The sequence below is a fragment of the Macaca fascicularis genome, chromosome 5 (assembly GCF_037993035.2).
Source record: "Macaca fascicularis isolate 582-1 chromosome 5, T2T-MFA8v1.1".
NCBI classification, from domain to species: domain Eukaryota; kingdom Metazoa; phylum Chordata; class Mammalia; order Primates; family Cercopithecidae; genus Macaca; species Macaca fascicularis.
This window is the reverse complement of record NC_088379.1, coordinates 63,146,260-63,170,853: the sequence shown is the minus strand read 5'-3', so window position 1 is coordinate 63,170,853 and position 24,594 is coordinate 63,146,260. Positions and strand designations below refer to the sequence as shown.

General features: G+C 39.3%; 1 protein-coding gene across 32 annotated transcripts in view; it reads left to right on the top strand.

Moving 5' to 3' along the window:
• The window catches only part of RUFY3 (RUN and FYVE domain containing 3), a 103,300-nt gene that overhangs the window by 69,221 nt on the left and 9,485 nt on the right, over positions 1-24,594 (top strand). For 17 of the 32 annotated variants that reach the window (XR_010586861.2, XR_012434884.1, XR_012434883.1 and 14 more), the window contains 7 exons: positions 2,717-2,786; positions 7,342-7,434; positions 9,085-9,168; positions 13,366-13,533; positions 14,056-14,153; positions 18,352-18,471; positions 19,365-19,464. Coding sequence is in view for 21 of the 32 variants with exons in the window: in XM_065545109.1 (XP_065401181.1) it covers positions 2,717-2,786; positions 7,342-7,434; positions 9,085-9,168; positions 13,366-13,533; positions 14,056-14,153; positions 18,352-18,471; positions 19,365-19,464 (733 nt within the window). In the remaining 11 variants the exon portion in view is untranslated. Of the gene's footprint in view, positions 1-2,716; positions 2,787-7,341; positions 7,435-9,084; positions 9,169-13,365; positions 13,534-14,055; positions 14,154-15,785; positions 18,125-18,331; positions 18,640-19,364; positions 19,465-24,594 lie in introns of those variants that run through there. The other 15 variants (XR_012434890.1, XR_012434886.1, XR_012434885.1 and 12 more) reach the window with 5 other exon arrangements.

Here is a 24,594-nt window from a genome sequence, read left to right as displayed (position 1 = left end):
GGCTGATCTTGTGTAAACCACTCGTTACATTAGTACCTTTAAATTAATCATATCATCCAGGTGTGGTGGCTCAAAACCTGTAGTCCCAACACTTTGGGAGGCCAAGGCGGGAGGATTGCTTGAGCTCAGAAGTTCAAGACGAGCTAGGGTAACATAACAAGACCTTGTCTCTATTAAAAAATTCAATAAAACTAGCTGGGTGTGCGCTTGTAATCCCAGCTACTTGTGGGGCTGAGGTGCAGGGATCACTTGAGCCTGGGAAGTTGAGGCTGCAGTGAACCCTGGTCTTGCCATTACACCCCAGCTTGGGTTACAGAGCCAGACCCTGCCTGAAAAAAAAAAAAAAAAAAAAAAAGATACATACTTTGCTTCCCTGCATTTCTCATTTGTACATTGAATTAATAGCATTAATTTAATATATAAATTAAATTTCTTTGCCATTATTGCAGTTAATTCACCAAGTAGTCACAAAGTACAGTAGTTCCCGCTTATGTGGAGGGGATACATTCTAAGACCGCCAAAGGATATCTGAAACCACAGATAGTACCAAACCCTGTATATACTATGTTTTTTCCTATACATATATACCTATGTTTAAGTTTAATTTATAAATTAGGCAAGGCAGGAGATTAGCAACAATAATAAAATAAAACAATTTTAACAATAGATTATAATAAAAGTAATATGAATGTAGTGTCTGCCTCAAAATCAGCACATCCTTTTATTTCCTTTTCATTGAACTTCTTCCTAGTTTTCTCAGGTTTTTTTCCCCCTTCAGTTTTCTGTATTTATATTTATTATTGTCCTTAAATGACTATGGCTATTCTATGTCTGAGCACAGTGAACAAAACATTAAAGTTTAATTAAAAATTAAAGAGGCCGGGCATGGTGGCTCACGCCTGTAATTCCAGCACTTTGGGAGGCCCAGGCGGGTGGATCACGAGGTCAGGAGATCCAGACCATCCTGGCTAACATGGTGAAACTCCGTCTCTACTGAAAATAACAAAAAGTTTAGCCGGGCGCGGTGGCAGGCGCCTGTAGTCCCAGCTATTCAGGAGGCTGAGGCAGGAGAGTGGCGTGAACCCTGGAGGCGGAGCCTGCAGTGAGCCGACATCGCGCCACTGCACTCCAGCCTGGGCCACAGAGCAAGACTCCATCTCAAAACAAAACAAAACAAAAATTAAAGAAAGAGAAGGAACGAGAAAGAAAGCATTAGAAATACCAGTTTCAAGATTTTGTGCATTGAGAAATCATTATTTCCAAAAGATTTTCTAAGGGCCACTGTCCTTATGACAATTCAGTGTTATATATATGTTCACGGTTTGTTTTTTTTTTATCTTAGGAGAAATAAAAATCCTTACTGGATAATCCTTACTGGATAATCCTTATTTATGTGTGTTTTTTGAACATACTCAGACTTCCCTCTATTGTTTGTTTCATAGAGAGCACATATCAGATTTGGATATCTTATCTGGGATTTAAACAAAATGTTTATACATGAGTCTATCAAAATCCTTATTTACATGTAAGAAAAAAATACATGCCCAGCTTTGCCCAAGAAAGTCCCAGAGGGAGAATAGTAGCTTATTGTACTATTCTTACCTATTTTTGAACCACAGCTGAGTGCAGGTAACTGAAACCACAGAAAGCAAAACTATAGATAAGAGTGGACCACTGTATTTTCAGAACTTTCCAGAACATAAAACAGTTTCCTCTCGCCTGAGGAGAGCTATCCAAAAGCTATTGGTATTCTCAAGTACTTTGATGTTCTTATTATGTTAAGACTACTGAATAATTTTGAATAATAATATATTCATTAATTATTATCTTGTTTGTAGTTCTCTTATGAAAAATAGACATTTTTAATTTAAGTAAAACTTGTGATTATACTATCAGTAAAGTTTTAAGTAGTCTTGGTTCCACCTAGCAAATTCAAAACAATTTAAGTATATTTTCTCTGGAGACCAAGAACTAATATAATGACTTTAATGAACTATGGAGATGTTAGCCAAGCAAAGACATGGTTACAGTTCACAATGAAATATAAACAATGGCACTATTATTTGCTCTTTCTATGCCTTAGTTTCTTTATCTGTAAATGAGAATACCTAACATAAAGGGTTGTTGAAAGGAATAAACGCAATAACGCAAATAACATAATTTAGAAGACGGTTTGGTGCATGTAAGCATTTAATTCTTATAGCCTGTTATTATCATATGTAGATAAACCTTAAAGTTTACTCTGTAGGGAATGAACTCTTTTATTTCATTGAATAAATACTTATTGAATTAAAACTCAAATGCCAAAGATACAGCAGTTAAAGCTGATAACGCCTTTTGTAAGCTTAGAGGTCAAGATTTGTGAGCATTAAGGCCTGGCGCAGTGGCTCATGCCTGTAATCCCAGCACTCTGGGAGGCCAAGGCAGGTGGGTCACTTGAGGTCAGCAGTTTGAGACCTGCCTGGGCAACAGGGTGAAACCCCATCTCCACCAAAAAATATAAAAATTAGCTGGATTTGGTTGTGCATGCCTGTAGTCTCGCACCACTGCACTCCAGTTTCGGCGACACGACAAGACTCCATCTAAAAAAGTAATAATAAAATAAAATTTAAAATTGTGAACATTAGACAGTGAAGGATAAGTGTGAAGCGTTTAAAAAGGAAGGTACAGGGTATTGTCTGTTTTTCAAAAGTGATATTTTTTTTTCTCTTTATAGTGCTACTGTAAACAACCTTCAGGCAAAAGTAGATGCATTAGAAAAATCCAACACTAAACTGACAGAGGAGGTAAGTTTTGGAAATTCTTTGATTGACTTATAGAATTTAATATGCATTAGTAGAACTAATAATTTTTATGTAACCTTGGAAAGAAAGAACTTGACTTTTCAAAGAATATCAACTGTAGTACGTAACTCCTTATTCTTTTTTCTTTTCTTTCTTTTTTTTTTTTTGAGACGGAGTTTCGCTCTTGTTGCCCAGGCTGGAGTGCAATGGCACGATCTTAGCTCAGCGCAACCTCCGTCTCCTGGGTGCAAGCGATTTTCCTGCCTCAGCCTCCCGAGTAGCTGGGATTACAGGCATGTGCCACCACCCCTGCTAATTTTGTATTTTTCTAGTAGAGACAGGGTTTCTCCATGTTGGTCAGGCTGGTCTTGAACTCCTGACCTCAAGTGATCCACCCGCCTCAGCCTCCCAAAGTGCTGGGATTACAGGCGTGAGCCACCGCGCCCGGCCCATAACTGCTTATTCTGACTAGAATGGCCAGTTGGCTTATTGCGGGATCTCATTTACCCAATTAGACTGTGTAGGGGCATGTTGCCTGGCTGATGGTGTATCTTGGTTTCTTTTGTGTGCATGTTTTGTCTGGGCTAGCTTAGACTAAATGTTTAGCATATAGCATATTCATCATTTATTCATTCAGTGAACATTTCACACACTGTTTATGTGCAAGAGCTAGACAAATATTTATATGTGCCAGACATTGATTTATGTTCCAAATTGGCAAACTCCCCACTCCCTTTGTCCTTGTTTTCTTCCTGGAACAGTTACATAGATAAGGTAAAGAGTACTGGTCAGAAGATCTGTAATCCCTGGCTACAAATCATGCTTATGTAACTCATGTGCTCCTGAGTAAGTCAGTCACTTGACCTCCAAGGGACTCAGTTCCGTCACTGGAAAATGAGTGTTTACAATATACTTCCTTTTCAGCCTCACAATTAACTCTGAAGATCAGATAAGAATATGAAAACTCTTAGAAAAGTCCCTAAAATAAGAACAGAAAAATAACCTCATGTTTTACTTCTAATAAAAAGATTTTTTTCCTTAACTTGCCAAAGCCTTAGCTACAGATATTTTTTCTTTAAATAGCATTATATGTTTTTATGAAAAATACTCTACTGTATTGACTAATACTGTTGCAAGCTAGCCACATGTAGGTATTGAGCACTTGATTTGCGCTTACTACTATTGAGAAACCAAATTTTTTAACACAAACCTCACTAAACTAGTTGCTGTCAGAAAAAAATGATTCATATAGAATGATTTTTTTTTCCCTGCACAATGATGTAACATTTTAATAAACTAATTTGAAATTTCAAAAAAAAAAAAAGAAAAATACTAAATAACATTGTCCAGATGGCAAAGAGTTTACCTTCTTTATTTCTTTTTCTTTTTTTTTTTTTTTTTTTTCCTGAAATAGGGCCTCACTCTGTTGTCCAGGCTGTAGTGCAGTGGCACAATGGCTCACTGCAACCCCTGCCCCTCAGGCTCAAGTGATCTCCCACCTTCAGCCTCCCAAGTAGCTGGGATCACAGGCATGCACCACCACACCTGGCTATTTTTAGTAGAGAGGGGGTCTTGCCATGTTGCCCAGGCTGGTCCTGAACTGCTGAGCTCAAGCAACCCGCCTGCCTCGACTTTCCAAAGTGCCAGAATTATAGGCATAGCCACTGTGCCTGGCCCACCTTCTTTATTTTTAATTGTAATGATGCCCTTACACCCCATGGGATGAATTTAGTTTAAATAAAATAAAATTGAAGCACTAGTCAGGAAGATGCTTTTAATCGGTTTCTCTTTAGAATGAACATTTTCATTATTATAGTTTTAAAATACCTTTTTTGTTACTCAGCTCTGTGGCCTTCACTTCTGGACAAAAATTTTTAAATTTTATAAATCTTAAAACTTTAATTTGTGCTTATGGTCCTTAGAATCTTATCATATAGACTTTTGGAATGTTCAGCGCAGACTTTTTACTGTTACTCTGTTGCTACTTTGTTGAATCTGTACAGCATAGCAATTAAGCATGCTCTGTACAGTTAGGCTACTTGGGTTCATGTCCTGGCTTTGGCACTTGCTAGTTTTTTGGGGGTTTTTTGTTTTGTTTTTGTTTTTTGTTTTTTGTTTTTTTGGTTTTTGATTTTTTTTTTTTTTGAGATGGAGTATTGCTATGTCACCCAGGTTGGAGTGCAGCGGCGCCATCTCGGCTCACTTTAATCTCCGCCTCCTGGTTCAAGCAATTCTCCTGCCTTAGCCTCCCGAGTAGCCGGGACCACAGGCATGCACCACCACAGCGGGCTAATTTTTGTATTTTTGTAGAAACAGGGTTTCACCAGGTTGGCCAGGCTGGTCTTGAGCTCCCGACCTCTGGTGATCCACCCACCTCGGCCTCCCAAACTGCTGGGATTACAGGCATGAGCCACCGCACCCAGCCACTTGCTAGTCTTCTAATCCTGGGCCAATTACTTAAGCTTCTATTCCTTGATTTACTTATCTGTAACATGGAAATAGCAATAATAACATTTTGTGAGATTGCTGTGTGAATGAAATGATTTAATACATTATTAGGGCTTAGAACAGCACCTAACACATCATAAGCACTCAATAAATATAGTTGTTAATTTTATTCTCTCAGTCATAAGACTTGTCTTCCTTAGAGTTAAATTAATACTATTTATTCATTTACTTATTTATTTTACCAACAACACTTACTTTCTTAAAGAAAATATGCTGTAAGAAAGCAGATGGGATTAGTTCTGCCTTTTCTCATTTCCGTTTTGGGTTTAAGAGAGCCAGTAAGGCCAGGCACGGTGGCTCGCGCCTGTAATCCCAGCACTTTGGGACGTCAAGGTGGGTGGATCGCTTGAGGCCAGGATTCCAAGACCAGCCTGGGCAACATGGCGAAACCCCATCTCAAAAAAAAAAAAAGGCCAGTCAGAAAGATAGCAGCCCTCTTTTCCCCTCCTGGGTTTTGAATCTGAATGACAGACTAAGACGAATTAAGCAGATGCAGATATAAATATCCACTTCAGGCCGTGCATGGTGACTCACACCTGTAATCCCAGCCCTTTGGAAGCCAAGGCAGGAGGATCATTTGAGGCCAAGAGTTCAAGGTTAGCCTGGGAAACATAGTGAGACCCCATCTCTACACCAAAAAAATTAGCCGGGTGTTGTGGTGCACACTGTAGTCCCAGCTACTCGGGATGCTGAGGTGGGAGGATTGCTTGAGCCCAGGAGACCAATGCTGCAGTAGCCAAGATTGTGCCACCACACTCCAACCTGGGCAACAGAGGGAGACCCTGTCTCAAATAAATAAATAAATAGATAGGGAGATAAATAAATGTCTACTTCATTTTTGGTAAAGCTGAATTGGAAAACCTCCTGTGATCTGCAGCCATAATCAGGTTGCCCAATAGTTTCTCTTAAATCTAAGAGATTTAAGAGAACAACCTGTGTTTGGAACAACCTGCCTGAGGGCATACTTGGATCTAGAGAGGAGACCTACTTGCCCAGAATTGGTTTCTTGTACATTTTTAGGCCACAGGATCTGAGAGAGAACTGGGTTTTCAGGCCTGCCCCCAGAAAGCGTGAGCTGCTCTGTGCTTACCATGTTAGTACAGGAACTGAATAGAGCCTGAACCTATTGCTAGTGAGGAGACAAGAATTGAGAAGGAGACTAGCCTGGCTGAGAGGAGCCTGCTTGGTTATTCCTCCCAGCCTCCTGCAGGCACCTTCACATTCTCTGGGAGTTTAGTAGATGCAGAGAAGGAAAAAGTGTTTCCACCTTACTTTTTCCTTCTAAGAAAGAGATATAAATGTTTCCCCATAGCAGCTTACTGCTAATAACATTACCTGATCTTTTTAGGTGTTGAAATGAAAAATCTCCTCAATGCTTAATGGGATTTTTAGCATGAGAACTTTGGAGTTCATGTCTTTAATCTTTTAAGAAATCATCTATAAAAGATCTTATAGAGGGTTTGTCACATGGGTTCCATGGTGTGACAGGACCCCTTTATTAAACATTTTAGAAATAGATGTTCTTAATAAATATATTTTTTTCTTACTAAATATGTGTATATCTATAAGAACACCCTTGAGATCATCTTAAGGTGCAGTGGCTCACGCCTATAATCCTAGCATTTGGGAGGCCGAGGTGGGCAGATCTCTTGAAGCCAGAAGTTCAACACCAGCCTGGCCAACATGGTGAAACCTTGTCTCTACTAAAAATACAAAAATTGGCTGGGCATGGTGGTACATGCCTGTAGTTCCAGCTACTTGGGAGGCTAAGGCATGAGAATCACTTGAACCCAGGAGGCAGAGGTTACAGTGACCCGAGATCATGCCACTGCACTCCAGGCTGGGCAATAGAGCGAGGCCCTGTCTTAGAAAAATAAAGAAAGAAAAATATTTATCTTGAGTTCCTATAATAACATTTTTATTGGGTTATAGCTTGCTTGCTTTCTAAGAATATCCAAGCCCGAGAATTACATCCTAGCAGATTGTGAATTATCTTATACTATGTTAATTTTAAAAACATAAAGAATTATTTTTAAAATTTTATCCACAGCTTGCAGTTGCAAACAACAGGATCATTACCTTACAAGAAGAAATGGAACGAGTTAAAGAGGAAAGTTCCTACATACTGGAATCCAATCGGAAGGTTAATCTTACTGGGTTTATAAAATATTCATTGAGAGCATGTCAACTTGTTAGTGGTAAAGGGGAGTGAGTCTCTAAAGGACTATTTTAATCAGCTGGCCTGTATCAAGTACACTTTTTATTTAGACTCCATGCATATGTGATGAAGGTTGTGGGAGGGTTATGCGCCTTTTCCTACAAGATGCTTCTTGACTTCACAGCCACCTACATCTGTTTAGAGACTTCACAAAACAGTCTAATTCCGTTTCTTGTTTTTATGTACTAATGATTCATACAGTATTTAACAATTTGTTATGTTAAATATACTATTACTTTTACACCATGTTACTGTTTTATAAGAAGTGACACCTCATTTATATATCACTGGGAAAGAGCTACCATATAAATAAATGTATTTTCTAGATAACTTAATTCCTTAAAGCACCAAACTTTTTATACATGTCATTTTCTAGATAACTTAATTCCTTAAAGCACCATACTTTTTATACATGTCTGATTAGAATTTTGTAAACCTTTATGTTTTGTACAATCCGAGCCTTCTTAATTAAGACATAATTTAATACATTTAGCCCTTTATGATGACTGAGGATCATAATTACCAACATTGACAATTCTCTGCTAAATTATAATAGTGCCACTTTAGGAGGCTATTGAAATTGATAGAGCTTCTGACACCTACACTTAAATATTCCCTGATTTCTGTGGATGGTTTTTTTCCCTATCTTTTTTGTATTCACTAGCATCTCTTACTTTTTATTGATGCTTAGTGTTGTTATCTCTAGGATGATCTCTCTACTTCCTTTTATCTTCATGCTTCTAATCTACTGTCCCTAGGAATTCAAATCCATAGTTATTAAAATTGTTCTTAAAGAGTTACTAGGCTCTGCGAGGGGACAAAAGCAGTTTTCCATGAGTAAAGTGATCGACTTTAATGCATGGACTTCATGACTGCTCAGAATAATTTTTTTATGACCTGCTTGTTTTTATCTGTGATCTCGCTGGATAGTTGAAGATACGAGTTGTGAATTCTCTGGCGATTGAATGTATTAACATTTAAACCTATAGCCCCTGGGCTGGGTGCAGTGGCTCACACCTGTAATCCCAGCACTTTGGGAGGCCAAGGAGGGCAGATCACTTGAGGTCGGGAGTTCGAGACCAGCCTGGCCAACATAGTGAAACCTCGTCTCTACCAAAAATACAAAAATTAGCCAGGTGTGGTGGCACATGCCTGTAATCCCAGCTACTCGGGAAGCTGAGACAGGAGAATCACTTGAACCCAGGAGGTGGAGGTTGCAGTGAGCAAAGATTGAGCCTCTGCACTCCAGCCTAGGCGACAGAGTGAGACTCCATCTCAAGAAAGAAAAAAGAAAAACCTATAACCCAACTCTTATTTTGAAGAGGCTGATTTTTAAAACTTCTACCATCTGGTTTGGTAACCTATTTTAGGATTTTAAATAAAGTGTCAGGAAACCCCCAATTCAGCTTAACCTTTAAAAATATACTAGACTTCTTCAATTTCTTTGTTGTGTTTGTTCATTATTATACCTGCTTCAGTATGATCTTTTTTTCTTACTAAGTAGCAGTGTTAGTGTCTATTAATTCTGTATAGATCAAATCCTTAAATATGTACAATGTTATTTATCTTTTCAAGGGTCCCAAGCAAGACAGAACTGCAGAAGGGCAAGCACTAAGTGAAGCAAGAAAGCATTTAAAAGAAGAGACACAATTACGATTGGTAAACTTTGCTTAATTTCTAATAGTTCAGGAATATATTAAAAGGTAACTGCCCACTTACACGTTTTATCATACAAAGATTAGAAATATCAATAGTGTTCTAAAAAACTATAGATCCTATAAAATGGTTTATCTCTTTTTAAACCACATCTCAATCTTTTTCTGAGTATTCTCAACAATAAGATTTTGTTAATTTTTATTTTTTTGCTTTTGTAGTTTGTATTACAACAATATTAAGTATACAGAACCTACTTTTTTAAACTATGCAGTCTCAATCCTACCTAAGTCCTCATCCCTGCAAAGATTCTTGGAGTGGTGGCTCCTCTTTTCTTTACAAAGAATCGTTAATGTAGGATTACTCTATTTTAATAATTTTTAGCTGTTATTTCTGATGTATTATGGTCTTAGATATAAATGGAAAACTTATCATCCAGTATTAGTCTTAAGATTTTTTAGAAATTAAAAAAAATACATATAAATATATAGATAGAGAGTATATCACCTCACTCTAATCAGAATGGCAACTATCAAATTGAAAGATAAGTGTTGACAAGGATGTAGAGAAAGAGAACCTTTACACGCTGCTGGTGAAAATATAAATTAGTATAGCTACTATGTAAAACAGTATGAAGGTTGTCTTAAAAAATTAAAAATCGGGCCAGACACAGTGGCTAACACCTGTAATCCCAGCACTTTGGGAGGCCGGGCAGATGGATCACATGAGGTCAGGAGTTCGAGACCAGCATGACCAGCATGGTGAAACCCTGTCTCTACTAAAAATACAAAAAAAAAAAAAAAAAAAAAAAAAAAAGCCAGGCATAGTGGTATGCACCTGTAATCCCAGGTACTTGGGAGGCTGAGGCAGGAGAATTGCTTGAACCTGGGAGGCAGAGGCTGCAGTGAGCCAAGATTGTATCCCTGCACTCCATCCTGGGTGACAGAGCCAGACTCTGTCTCAAAAAATAAAAAAATTAATTAATTAAAAATCAGTCTAGCATATGATCCAGCAATCCCACTACTGGGTATATATCCAAAGAAAATGAAATCAGTATGTCAAAGAGAATCTGCACTTCTATGTTTATTGCAGCATTATTCACAGTAGCCAAGATATGGCATCAACCTAAGTGTTCATCAACACGTGAATGGATAAAGAAAGCATGGTACATAAACACAATGTGATGCTATTCAGCGATAAAAAAGAATGAAATCCTGTCATTTGTGGCAACATGGGTGAACCTGGAGGACGTTATGTGAAGTGTAATAAGCTAAACACAGAAAGAGAAATGCCATATGATAACACTCATGTGGAATCTAAAACGTTCTCATAAAAGTAGAGAGTAAGGTGGTGGTTACTAGGGGGAGAGGAAGCAGGGGATAGTAAGAGATTGGTCAACAGGTACAAAGCTATAGTTAGATAGGAGGAATAAGTTCTGGTCCTCTGTTGCATAGTGTGTGGTGACTAGAGTTAATATTAATATACATTTTAAAATAGTTAGAAGAAAGGTTTGTTGTTGTTGTTGTTGTTTTTATTGATGCATAATAGATATACATAGTTCCAGGGTACATAATTTAATATACTCATGTAATTTGTAAAGACCAAATCAGTGTTCTCGAGATACCCATCACCTTAAATATTCGTCTTTTCTTTATGCTGGGAAGAAAAGAGACTTTTGAATATTCTCATCATAAAGAAATGATAAATGTTTAAGATGATAGATACGTTTGTTTCTCTGATTTGGTCATTACACAATTTTTATATTATCGAAACATCATGTTCTACACCATAAATTACTATGTGTCAATCATACTTTTTTAAAAAAGAATTTATAATAAGGGATACTGTTCCTGTACTGGATTTTCTCCAGGTGCTAGTGTTATTATATTAATAACCCCTGGTTTTCACATATTAACTCTTCCTGGAGTTTAGATAGTGTAACAAACACAAGGAACTCCCCAGAAAGTCTTTAAGAATAAGGAGGAGCCTGAAAGTAAGGAGTGACTTAACTTGTACTAAAAAATTATTACAGGCCAAGGGCCAGGGCTCACACCTGTAATCCCAGCATTTTGGGAGGATCGCTTGACCTCAGGAGTTTGAGACCAGCCTGGGCAACATAGGGAGACCCTATCTCTACAAAAATTACAAAATTAACCATGCTTGGTGGTGCATGCCTGTATTCCCAGTTACTTGGGAAGCTGAGGAGGGAGATCACCTGAGCCCAAGGAAGTTAAGGCTGCAGTGAGCTGAGATTGCACCACTACACTCCAGCCTGTGTGACAGAGGGAGACCCTGTCTCAAAAATATATATATGTTACAAATTGACAGAATATAACAGAATTTTAGATTTTTTTTTTTTTTTTTGAGATGGAGTCTTGCTCTGTTGCCCAGGCTGGAGTGTAGTGGTGCAATCTCAGCTCACTGCAACCTCCACCTCCCGGGTTCAAGAGATTCTCCTGCCTCAGCTCCTAAATAGCTGGGATTACAGGCGCCTGCCACCACACCCAGCTCATTTTTATATTTTTAGTAGAGACGGGGTTTCACCACATTGGCCAGGCTTGTCTCAAACTCCTGACCTTGTGATCCACCCACCTCAGACTTCCAAAGTGCTGGGATTACAGGTGTGAGCCATTGCACCTGGCTAGAATTTCAGATTTTTTGAAAGCAAAGTGGTATTATTTTAACATCCTTAAAATACTTAGCGTTTGCCTTCTATGTGTTTGTGACTGAGATCTGAAAATGTAATACTTTTCATAAGAAAGGTCGCAGGAATAATATATGTCAGCATTTTAAGAAGGGGTATGATTCGTTTTCTATAATGCTAATCATGTAAAATGAGAATCTCAGTGAAGTGGCACATAATAAAAATCTTAAAATTTCTCATATCCTGGCTGGGCACGGTGGCTCAAGCCTGTAATCCCAGCACTTTGGGATGCCGAGACGGGCGGATCACGAGGTCAGGAGATCGAGACCATCCTGGCTAACACGGTGAAACCCTGTCTCTACTAAAAAATACAAAAAAACTAGCCGGGCGAGGTGGCGGGCGCCTGTAGTCCCGGCTACTCGGGAGGCTGAGGAAAGAGAATGGCCTAAACCCGGGACACGGAGCTTGCAGTGAGCTGAGATCCGGCCACTGCACTCCAGCCTGGGCAACAGAGCGAGACTTTGTCTCAAAAAAAAAAAAAAAAAAAAAAAATTCATATCTTTTTATCACAGTAAGACAAATGTTTGTTAAAAAGGAAGGAAACTGAGAAAGCAGGCGAGGTCCTAGGTGAGCCCAAGGCACAAGGCAGATGCAGAAGATCCTCATGTCTTTGTGTCTTTGGTCACTCAAATAATGTTGCAGTAATAATGGTTGAGACAAAAAGAGGCATCATGTTAAGTGAACTAAAAATTCTGTTAGCGGCTGAGCCCAGTGGCTCACGCCTGTAATCCCAGCACTTTGGGAGGCTGAGGCAGGCGGATTACGAGGTCAGGAATTTGAGACCAGCCTGATCAACATGGTGAAACCCCGTCTCTACTAAAAATACAAAAAATTAGCCGAGTGTGGTGGTGCACACCCATAGTCCCAGCTACTCAGGAGGCTGAGGCAGAAGAATCGCTTGAACCCGGGAGGTGGAGGTTGCAGTGAGCCAAGATCGAGCCAGTGCACTCCAGCCTGGGCGACAGAGCTAGACTTCATCTCAAAAAAAAAAAAAAAAAAATTCTGTTAGCCTCTTAACCATACTAGTCATCCTCAGTAATTGCGATGTTACCCCAGGGACCCAGATGGTCCTCTGGGTTCCCTGGGCTCTTGAATATATCAACAACATTCACATTTAGGAGGATTGCAACTGCTTCATTTTGTGCTGACTACTGTAATCCTGTATGTATATTTCTATAGTAAGATATGACCATCAGTTGTCTTAAGGTCTAATAAAGTGTCTCAAATATGTGTATATTTTAGACATATTAAATAGCACTACCTTTGGCTTAGCAGGTTTTTCAGATTTGTACATTATTGGGCAAATGTTATTGTGTATTCTAATTATTGTTCATTATCAATTAATTATTGTTAATGTTTCTGAAAATGAATGGTAGCTTAAGCTGTTTTGCTAGAATATTCGACCTGAGAGTTTTGGTATACTTTTTCCTGTGAAATATTATGGTTTGTACTTAGTTGAAGAAACAGAGTGTAAGCAATTTACTTACCTTTGGGGACAGGATGTTGAAAAAGAGCTGGAGATGCAGATCAGCATGAGGCAGGAGATGGAATTGGCTATGAAGATGCTGGAGAAGGATGTCTGTGAGAAGCAGGATGCCCTGGTATCTCTTCGGCAGCAGCTGGATGACCTCAGAGCTCTCAAGCACGAACTTGCCTTTAAGTTGCAGGTAGGGGAAGTATGAGGAATAGACTCACTGGCTTTCTAAAATCCTGGGGCTCCTCTTCTCCCATCTTATCCTCCAGAATCACACTTTAATTACAAGAAGAAAGAATCACATCTCATTTTAATGCTAACTGCCAATAAACTACTTTCAGAATCAGACCGTCATGGGATCCTGTATGGCTGTTATAGAAAACCATGACCACTTTTCACATTATAATAGAGGGTGAGGGTCTCTTTTATCCTATAGTATAATTTCTATTCTGCAGTCTACTATGCCAGCTGAGTTACATATTCTATTAGCTTTTACACTGGAAAGTGATACATTGATGAACTATTACTGTGATAACACTGCAAATAACAGTACTAACTTTAGATAAATTGCTTTTATTTCCATTTGAGGATTAACTGATATCGAAATATATGAACATTTCTGTTTTCCCACTTACCATTAGATTCAAAAGGCATGTGTGGTTGTAATTTTAGGATTTATGTTATACAGGTTGTTTATCATTATTTTCCATAACAGAGTTCAGACTTAGGAGTAAAACAGAAAAGTGAACTAAACAGTCGCTTGGAAGAGAAGACTAATCAGATGGCTGCTACCATTAAACAACTTGAACAAAGGTAAAAGTCCTGGTTCTTTAATGAAACACTTTGGGTTGTCAGTGCTGATAGTGAAGAGAATGTGCTGTACCTTTGCAAATAGAAAATATATGAAATTCTTCCAAATTAGCATAAGACATTCTGGTAGAAAAAAAGCCAATTAAATATTATGTGTGTTTTCTAAAGTGTGACTGAAATGTTTTTAGGAAATGTCAGTTACTTGACTAGCCTTAAAAAAAAAAAAAAAGGAAAGGTCAGCCTTTGATGACTGTTTTGAACATCAGAACTCTTAACCCTTATCAGAATCATGTGTTAGGGGAAGGATACTTAAAAGCATGAAAGGACTCTTAAATATATGTATGTAATTCTGTGATTTTATTGTTCATCACTAAAGTATTTGAATACTTGGATGCTGGGGTATACAGAGGCAGTGAGAGATAGGTGTCCTCCAAGGATCTATTCTGGATCTTTCCCTTCTTTAACCCTTTTCTCTTTATCTCCCTTTTCTTTCTCCTGGGTAGTTCTGTAGCTTCCACTGTCACCTCCAGTGTGTTTCCCCAGCTTTTACCTTCATCTGGAGACCAGTCTTGAGTTTTCATCCTTTGGGCAGCTATCTTTCACCAGTATCTACAATGTAGTCTGCCCAAAGCACATCTTCTTCCTATGCTACTCTCTTTCTCTGTTTGTATGAAACCACCATTTTCTGTCTGGCAGCTCAGCAGCCAAGAGAAATGGCTGAGTCTTCAAGATTGAATGTGGCATGGCACCCAAGGTCATTTGATGTGTCTGCCTTCAACACCTGTTCGTCACCCTTCTTGCACTTGAGCAAAACTAAACTACTGGTCCCTGGACGTACTTCCCAGTTTTCTCATTCATTTCTTTCCCAATAGTTCCACCAATTAGAAATGTCCTAATTCTTCCCACTTCCTTATTCTTCATTTTTAAGTTTAGGCTCAAATGCCACCTCCCCAAAGTTTCCTCTGATACCTCTTTGCAGCTAGAAATGATCTGTCTTTCTGGGAATTCCCATAGCTTCATATTCATATTTATCTATACTGTTTATGGCTCTTCTCACTGTCTACTTTACCTTTTAACCCTTTATATATGTGTCCTCCGATGCGAGCGTAAGCTCCCTGAGATTAGTTAACTAATCTTTTGAGTTCCCTCATTAGATCTGTCACAGTGCTTTGAATATATAAGCATTCATTCAGTAGATATATGAATGAATGGATTAATGGGTGACTTCTTATATTCAGATGATTCTTAACTAGTAAGGGTCGTCCTGAACAGCAATGCATATTAATGTTTACTCAAAACTTAATGGCAAATTTGTAAATAAGCCTGAAACCTCTTATATAGCCAAATAAAAATGTATCAGTCTTACCTAGGAAAGACGGTTATATACTTGCTCATACATAGTTATATGTTTATGATTTAACAAAATGATTTTACTGTTCATAAATTGTGCTTTTGAAGTGAAATGTATCAAATTCATTTTCAATGATGCTTTGACTTGGAATTTAAAGCAAACAGAAAGAAAAAATGACATCTCTTTGAATATTAAGCTGACCTATTCTCTTGCTATTTTTGTGTTTCCTGTTTATCCATTTTCTCATTCCCCTTTCACTTCATTGTCATTTTTATTTTATTTAGTGAAAAGGATTTGGTGAAACAGGCAAAGACCTTAAATAGTGCAGCAAATAAACTGATCCCAAAACATCATTAGGCATTTTTCAGTTGGCACGTTGCAAGTCTGATATCACAACTTCATTGTAAAAGGAAGAAATCTGAAAGCTATTACATTTAAGCTCTGATTCTCTCTAAAATGTCACCAAAAAGTTGACTTTGAATTTGTTGGACTTTTAAAAAACCATTTGGAGATGTAGGTTGGGTGTTTTTCATATTGTTTTCTCCCCAGGGTTAGAAAAATTGGTATAAGTTCCTAACTAAAAGCTGAGTAAACTTTGAGAAATTATTTCTGAGTTGACCAATAAATAAAAATACCACTTTTTTGAAAAAGCCTAGGGAATTGAAGCTCTGTACATATATTAATGATGCCTTTACAACCCAATCGTTGATAATATCAGATTCTCGGTGCATTGTTCATGTCTGTATCTGCAAGCCTGTTCTGCCATTGCAGTGTAATGAACTAGAGGTAACTACCACATGAACTCAGACTCTTCTAAAATAGTTCTGTGTCTCTTAGACCATGACCCCTTTTCACTTTTGTTATGTAGGTTTAATCCCCAAGACAAGGATAGTACTTAGTATTTCACTTTCACTACACTTCTATTCTCAGTAACCAAGATTGCTTGCAACTTTTTTTGCCTTAGTGACTTTTGAAAAAGAAAAAAAAGAAAAAACAGCATCCTTATATTTCTTTAAAATATATAGAGATGAAGTTAGTAATTAGGTAACTTATGATAACATAATAATGTGGACACTTGGGGAAACCCTCCTTATGTTTGTCATCTTCTACCTCTGCCATTTTCCTGCAGTTCTGCTTCCTACTTAGGCAGTTCAGAGAGAATGATTCTAATAGAAACACTCCTCTCGTATTAAAAAAATGATGCAGTACCCATTTTTCATATCCTGCTTTTCTTATTGGAATAAAAAGGACAGGGTATAGACATGAATGTTGATATTCTGCCTGGCCTGTCATTTCTTACCTGGAAACATTTACTTAAAAGTTTCTGTTACTTTTTGTTCAGATGGAGGTTTGCTAAAGGTTCTGGGAAGCTAATAATTGAATTATTAGAAAAACATTTCAGAATAGGAAATAAATGATAAACTTACATTCTTTATTATTATTTAGTACAAAAATACAGATTCCCAGTAGATATCCACAAGCAATATTAGCAGGGCTTCTATTTATAAGTGACCACAGACTAACCCTCTCTAGGCTTTAACATTGTAAATAATCCTATAAATACTTTAATTTTTAAGATGATTTTTGATTTGAAGAGATGGGCTTTACATAAGCCTTCATTCCTTCAAAAGGTCCTGACAAAATTTTGGGTTTTTTTCTCTCTTTTTTTTTTCCTTCTGGTATGCTTTGCAGCATTTCAGCTGCTTAGGTGGGGACACAGATAACCCCTTCGCTTCCAGCTCTTAAAATTCTTTATCTTTTTCTTGGCAAAACCAGAATTAAGAGTGTACGATGGATTCCATGTGTGCTTATATAGGTCCCTGCACAGATTGGACTTGAACCAAAATCAAGTCAAAGAACATATGTTTAAACCAACTTCATGGAAGTGGAAGATCCTGTGCTCTTGAACTTATTTTATTTCTTATAATTTGCACCTATATAAACAAAGCTCCTACTACATTCTTCTCTTCATCATCCTTTTGTGGTGATGGGTTGCCTTTTCTATGAGCATTTGGAAGGAGTGATCAAATACCAAAATTAAACTTTCTAAAACCTACACATAGCATGCTTCTAAATTCTATTATATAAAGCCCCAAGTGTTTTACCTTCTAAAACATGCTTCTGTATAGGTGCAAAGTTATAAGACATTTAGAAGAAAACATCCATCAGAATCTTCTAGAGAATATGGTCAGAGTCTTAAACAGGCCCAGTGCTGAGTTCTTTGTCCACTTAGTCACACATCTTTTGTGGGAATGGGAAAGGAAGGAGACAGCCAAATTCTGACAAAGGCTTTTCCTTATGGAATAACCCAAAGCCTGGGTGAGGGTTGATATATAATGTCCCATGATTTAATATATGTGGTTTGGGGGAAAGGACAAGAAAAAACTATAATTCCACATATAAGAAGGTAGTTGCCCGTTTACAAGTTCCAGTTATGTGTGTAAAACAGAAAAATTAAGTACCAAACCTATTAGGAAATTTTTTTAAAAAGTGGATTTAACTTAAATTACTGTGTACTTGAGGTTGGCTTTGGATATGGATTTTCTAAAAAGTGATGTTTTATTGTTTATCATCTAATGGCTGTAAACTGTAGTACTAGAATAAAAAAAAAAATGGAAAATCAGCTTTTCCTCTGCCTGGTTCACCTTCATCTTACTTTTCTTTAGAATTTGTTTCTTTTCCATCTTCCCCCCCTCATAATTTCTTTGCCTGTGTCCTGCGAAGTTTTTTTCCTCTCTCTGTCTCTCTGTGCATTCTTCCTTGGGTTATTTTATGTTGTGTTGTGAACTTGGTCTTTCTCCCCACCATGGCTTTTGTTTTTTATCACAAGTTCATGTGGCTCACATCCAGATTGCGCCAGGCTGAGCGAAGCCGCCAGTCTGCTGAGTTGGACAACCGGCTCTTCAAACAGGACTTTGGAGACAAGATCAACAGTCTGCAGCTGGAAGTCGAGGAGCTCACCAGGCAGCGGTGAAGAGGGGGCAGCTTGAGCCGACAGGGTGGTCATGGGTAATTCTTAGGGTAGACAGCAAGAAGAGGGGTCTCATGACTTACAGCCAGGTTGGCTCTGTCTTTGCAATGTCCCTTCTCTGGAATTGGAATTCAGAAAGCTTCACGTACTTCAACATTCCCCAAATCCGATCAACATGCTTTGTGATCAAAGAATTAGAAACTTAGAGCCCAAGATCCCAGATAAATAGTAATTATTAGCCAAAATAACACTAATAATAATATATAATATTTCCTGAATTCTTACTGTGTGCCAGATACTTTACAAAGCACTTCACATGCAAACTCTTATAATATCTTCATATCAACCCTATTAGCGATATTATTGCCTCCACTTTCAGATTAAAGTAGAGCTTAAGGCTGGGCGCAGTGGCTCCTGTCTGTAATCCCAGCACTTTGGGAGGCCAAGGCAGGTGTATCACCTGAGGTCAGGAGTTCCAGACCAGCCTGGCCAAGATGGTGAAACCCCATCTCTACTAAAAATACAAAAATTCGCCAGACATGGTGGTGGGTGCCGGTAATCCCAGCTACTCAGGAGGCTGAGGCAGAAGAATTGCTTGAACCTGGAAAACGGAGGTTACAGTGACCGGAGATCATGCCACTGCACTCCAGCCTGGGGGACAGAACAAGACTCCGTCTCAAAAAAAAGTAGAGATTAGAGATGTTAAATATGTCCAGATTCACATAGTTAAGCTTAGAAGTGGCAACATTATCATTTAAAAACCTGTCTCTCTGACAACAAGCCCTTACCCATTTTTAATTACTGCACTTTAAAACAAGGGCTTGGCATTCTTTAGAGAATATGTCTGTATAGAATTCCAATTTTTCATCCTTTTCCTCTCCAACTTACTCAGGAACCAGCTTGAGTTAGAACTAAAACAGGAAAAAGAAAGAAGATTACAAAACGACAGGAGCATCCCAGGAAGGGGTTCCCAGAAGCCAGAATCCAAGATGGTAATATTTGCTATTCCCTTGTTCTTTTACTTAATTTCAGTTTAAATTTTAGAGGCTACCTTGATAGGCCTGTCAGTTTTCCTTTACAGATCACATATTTAGTGACTGTGTCCTTAAGTATATGGATAGCAAACCAGTAATTGTGTGAACAGATGAAAGCTTGATTCTGGGTCGGCCTCTAGGATACTTTCTCTAACTTGATTTCATTTGGAAAGGGGGATTTTAATAATCATAGGGACCCTGTTTCCCTTTTAATAATTTTTTAAGTAAGATTATTTTGATGTCTTTTTTTGTTTGTTTGTTTTGTTTTGTTTTGTGTTTGTTTTTTTTTTTTTTTTTTTTTTGAGACGGAGTCTCGCTCTGTCGCCCAGGCTGGAGTGCAGTGGCCGGATCTCAGCTCACTGCAAGCTCCGCCTCCCGGGTTTATGCCATTCTCCTGCCTCAGCCTCCTGTGTAGCTGGGACTACAGGCGCCCGCCACCTCGCCAGGCTAGTATTTTGTACTTTTTAGTAGAGACGGGGTTTCACCGTATTAACCAGGATGGTCTCGATCTCCTGACTCCGTGATCCGCCCGTCTCGGCCTCCCAAAGTGCTGGGATTACAGGCTTGAGCCACCGCGCCCGGCCTATTTTGATGTCTTAACAAAAATATATGTTTCTTGGATTTCTGCTAAATAATAATTTTAATAAAATAGTATAATAATCCCTCTCCAACCCTGAAGTCCCCTTTAACAGAATTTTCCACAATATGGATTTGCTTCTGTATATCTTTTTCAAATCATGAGGATTTCACTTTGAGTATCCTTAAGGAACTTCTCATGGGAATAATTAGAGCGGGAACTAGGCTTGAGGAAGGGAAGGTAATATAGAATAAAGAGCAAAAGTAGAAATTTCCACATAATAATCTTAGAAGGAGAGATCTATACAGTGGTGAAGGAGCTAAAATTGGGTAAAAGCATCTCTGGGGCCCAGGAAATAATGAAATCAGAAAAACATGAAATAACTTTTTATGTGACAGACAAACAGTGAAAAAATTGCCTCCTGTGTATACTTACTATTCAAGGGGACTTCAAAAAGATCTTGGGAAATGGAATTAAAAGGTAAAAATATATAAACTTTATTTCTCAACCTAAGTTCCATCAAGGTCAGGAGACTTTTGTAAGTGATGATACCAGTCATGTAGGCCATCCCTGAAGAACTGAGGCTCCTAGGAATTGAACCATATCAATATAATCTTTTCACATTATTAACTGAAGAAAAATTGGTGCCCTTTAATGATGTTTTAAGATTAGGAAACAGAAATCAGAAGAGCCAACTCAGGACTGTAAAGTGGTTGCCTAATGATTTCCCATCGTAACTCACAGAATTGCCCTTGATTGATGAGAGGAATGAGTTAGGAGCATATTTCTAGTGGGATAGGACTCTCTGTTGAAGCTTTCCTGGGCATTTTTATGCTAAAGCGTTGGCTAACTTTCTCAAAACAGACTCACAAGTATTAGCCGAGTGTGGTGGCATGTGCCTCTAGTCTCTAGTCCCAGCTACTTGGGAGGTTGAGGCACGAGAATCACTTGAACCTGGGAGGTGGAGGTCGCAGTGAGCCAAGATCACACCACTGCACTCCAGCCTGGGTGACAGAGCAAGACTCTGTCTCAAAAAATAAAAAAAAAAATTAAAAACACTCTCACAATAAGCAGATGTTGGCATTCTCTGGCCTTCCAGAAAGTCAACAAGCAAAGTGCCTTCAGCATCCCTAAAAACTGTTGCCATGACCTTTGCTCTTGACCTGTCTGCTTTTGCTTTTATTGCACCACTTCCACCTCTTCATAGCCATTGCTTTGATTGTGCTTTGTCTTCAGGATTGTACTATGAAGTTGTTACATCTCCTGTTATAATTTCTCAAACAAATGCTTCAGGTTCTTGATCCCACTTGTTTATAATTCCATTGAAAGCTATACTTTTGTCTGCAGCTGATATGGGCACAACAGTTTTGGCACCCATCAAGTAGAAAGTTTACTCGACTTTAATTTTTCAGCCAGAATTGTATAAGCCGAACCAATTGAGATATCTGTGGTATTGGCTGTTGTTTCTGCTGTTAATCGTTGTTCCTCTTTAATTAGAGCATGAATAAGATCCTCACAAATTGATGTGGATAGTCTGCTACTGCAGACTTCATCTTCAACATCATCTGGCCCCTCCTTAAAATGAGTTATCGTTTTGTAAACTGCTGATTTCTTTGGGGCATTGTCCCCAAAAGCTTTTTGTAAAGCATCAGTAATTTCACAATTCTTCCATCCGTGCTTCACCATGAATTTGATGTTTGTTCTTGCTTCAATTTTAGCAGAATTCATGTTACTCTGATAGGGGCTCTTCCTTTTTTCTTTTCCTTTCTTATTTTTTTTTTTTAAGACAGAGTCTCACTCTCACCTAGAACAGAGTACAGTAGCACGATCATGCCTCACTGCAGCCTCGATTTCCCAGGCTCAGGTGATACTCCCGCCTCAGCCTCCCGAGCAGCTGGGACTATAGGCTCACACCACAACGCTCAGCTAATTTTTGTATTTTTTTGGTAGAGTCGGGGTCTTGCCATGTTGTCTAGGCTGGTCTTGAACTCCTGGGCTCAAGCGATATGCCCACCTCAGCCTCCCAAAGTTCTAGAATGACAGGCACAAGCCACCATGCCCAGCCAGGGGTTCTTTTCAAACTGATATCTTATCCTTTTTAGTGACTTAAACCAAATCCTGGTCAGATATATTAAAATAAGTTAGTACAAGTTTATTTTGCTGCAAAAAAATTTTTGAAGTCCATGCACAGTCTTTTTGTAATATGCATTTTCCATGAACTTTTTGAATACCTCTAGTATACAACAAAGCAGGAAGAGTTCATGAACTATTTAAAATTTCTAGAGAGTGAGCTGCTAATTTACTGGCAAGTAGAAAACGATGGTATGTGGAAATTTATTAAATAGTATCACTACTAATAATTTAAAGTGTACAAAGAACCACTCTAGGCCAGGCACAGTGGCTCACACCTGTAATCCCAGCACTTTGGGAGGCCGATGTGGGCAGATCACGAGGTCAGGAGTTCAAGACCAGCCTGGCCAACATGGTGAAACCCCGTCTCTACTAAAAATACAAAAATTAGCTAGGCATGGTGGTGGGCTCCTGTAATCCCAGCTACTCGGGAGGCTGAGGCAGGAGAATTAGTTGAACCTGGGAGGCGGAGGGTGCAGTGAGCCAAGACCATGCCATTGCATTCCAGCCTGGGCGACAGAGCGAGACTCCATCTCAAAAATAAATAAATAAATATAATTAAAATAACCACTCTCTGTAGCATGCTATCTTTATTATTTTAATTTAGTGAACATAAAATCTAAAAGGCTTACAAGAGTTTACTTAAAATCTTGACCTATCTCACCCTATTTTTCAAGTGAGGTTTTAAGTTTTTCAATCTCCAGTTGTTACTTGCAGTGGCATTTCCAGGAGGATAAGTATTGACCTCTCTTCCTTGATACTTGAGTGGTGTAAGAACACACATTTCAGCTGGGTGGCTCACACCTGTAATCCTAGCACTTTGGGAGGCCGTTGGCATGAAGATTGCTTGATCCCAGGAGTAAGAGACTAGCCTGGGCAACATAGGGAGACCTCATCTCTACAGAAAAATTTAAAAATTATCCAGGTGTGGCGGCTCGTGCCTATAGTCCTAGTTGCTCAGGAGGCTGAGGTGGAAGGATCACTTGAGCCCAGGAGGTCGAGGCTGCAGTGAGCTGTGATCATGCCACTGCACTCCAGCCTGGGCAACAGCATGAGACCTTGTCTCAAAAAACAAACAAAAAGAATACACATTCCACTTTTGGATGCACATAGGCAACAGTTGAAGGCAAGCAGCAGTGGGTGTGTGTGCCACAGAAAAAAATATAGCCCTAAAAACTGCCCAGCACCTGGCCAGGCTCTGTGGCTTACGCCTGTAATCCCAGCACTTTGTGAGGCCAAGGTGGGTGGATTGCCTGAGCTCAGGAGTTTGAGACCAGCCTGGACAACATGGTGAAACCCCATCTCTACTAAAATACAAAAAAGTATTTGGGCCTGGCAGCTGTACCTGTAATCCCAGCTACTCCTGATGCTGAGGCCAGAGAATCGCTTGAAACCAGGAGGAAGAGGTTGCAGTGAGCCAAGATCACACCACAGCACTCCAGCCTGGGTGCCAGACTGAGACTCCGTCTCCAAAACAAACAAAAGTTGCCCAGGCAGAGCCTAAGAGTATTGGTAGAAAAACAGTTTGAGGCTGGGTGCAGTGGCTCACGCCTGTAATCCTAGCACTTTGGGAAGCCAAGGCGGGCGGACTACCTGGATTGGGAGTTCAAGACCATCCTGACCAACATGGTGAAACCCCGTCTCTATTAAAATACAAAAATTAGCCAGGGGTGGTGGTGGGCGCCTATAATCCCAGCTACTCAGGTGCTGAGGCAGGAGAATCGGGTGAGCCGAGATCACACCACTGCACTCCAGCCTGGGCGACAGAGCAAGACTCCGTCTCAAAAACAAAAAAAGAAAGAAAGAAATGCAGTTTGAAACTTTACATCTGTCCTGCCAAGTAGAAAACTGCTTGAGTTGAACAGGCTATAGCGATGGTGGCACTGGGTGGTTCATGCCTGTAATCCCAACACTTTGTGAGGCCAAGACAGATGGATCACTTGAGGTCAGGACTTTGAGACCAGCCTGGCCAACATGGTGAAACCCCGTCTCTACTAAAAATACAAAAATTAGCTGGGCATGGTGGCGCCTGCCTGTAATCCCAGCTACTCGGGAGGCTGAGGCACAAGAATCATTTGAACCCGGGTGGATCAGTTGAGGTGAAGAGTTCGAGACCAGCCTGGCCAACATGGTGAAACCTCGTCTTTACTAAAAATACAAAAATTAGCTAGGCATGGTGGTGCACACCTATAATCCCAGCTATTCAGGAGGCTAAGGCACAAGAATCACTTGAACCTGGGAGGCAGAGGATGCAGTGAGACGAGATGGCACCACTGTACTCCAGCCTGGGTGACAAGAGCGAGATCCTGTCTCGGAAAAAAAAAAAGTTGTGGCCCTGGGGCATCAACTTGATTGAACATCCAGAGGATTATAGTCTGATG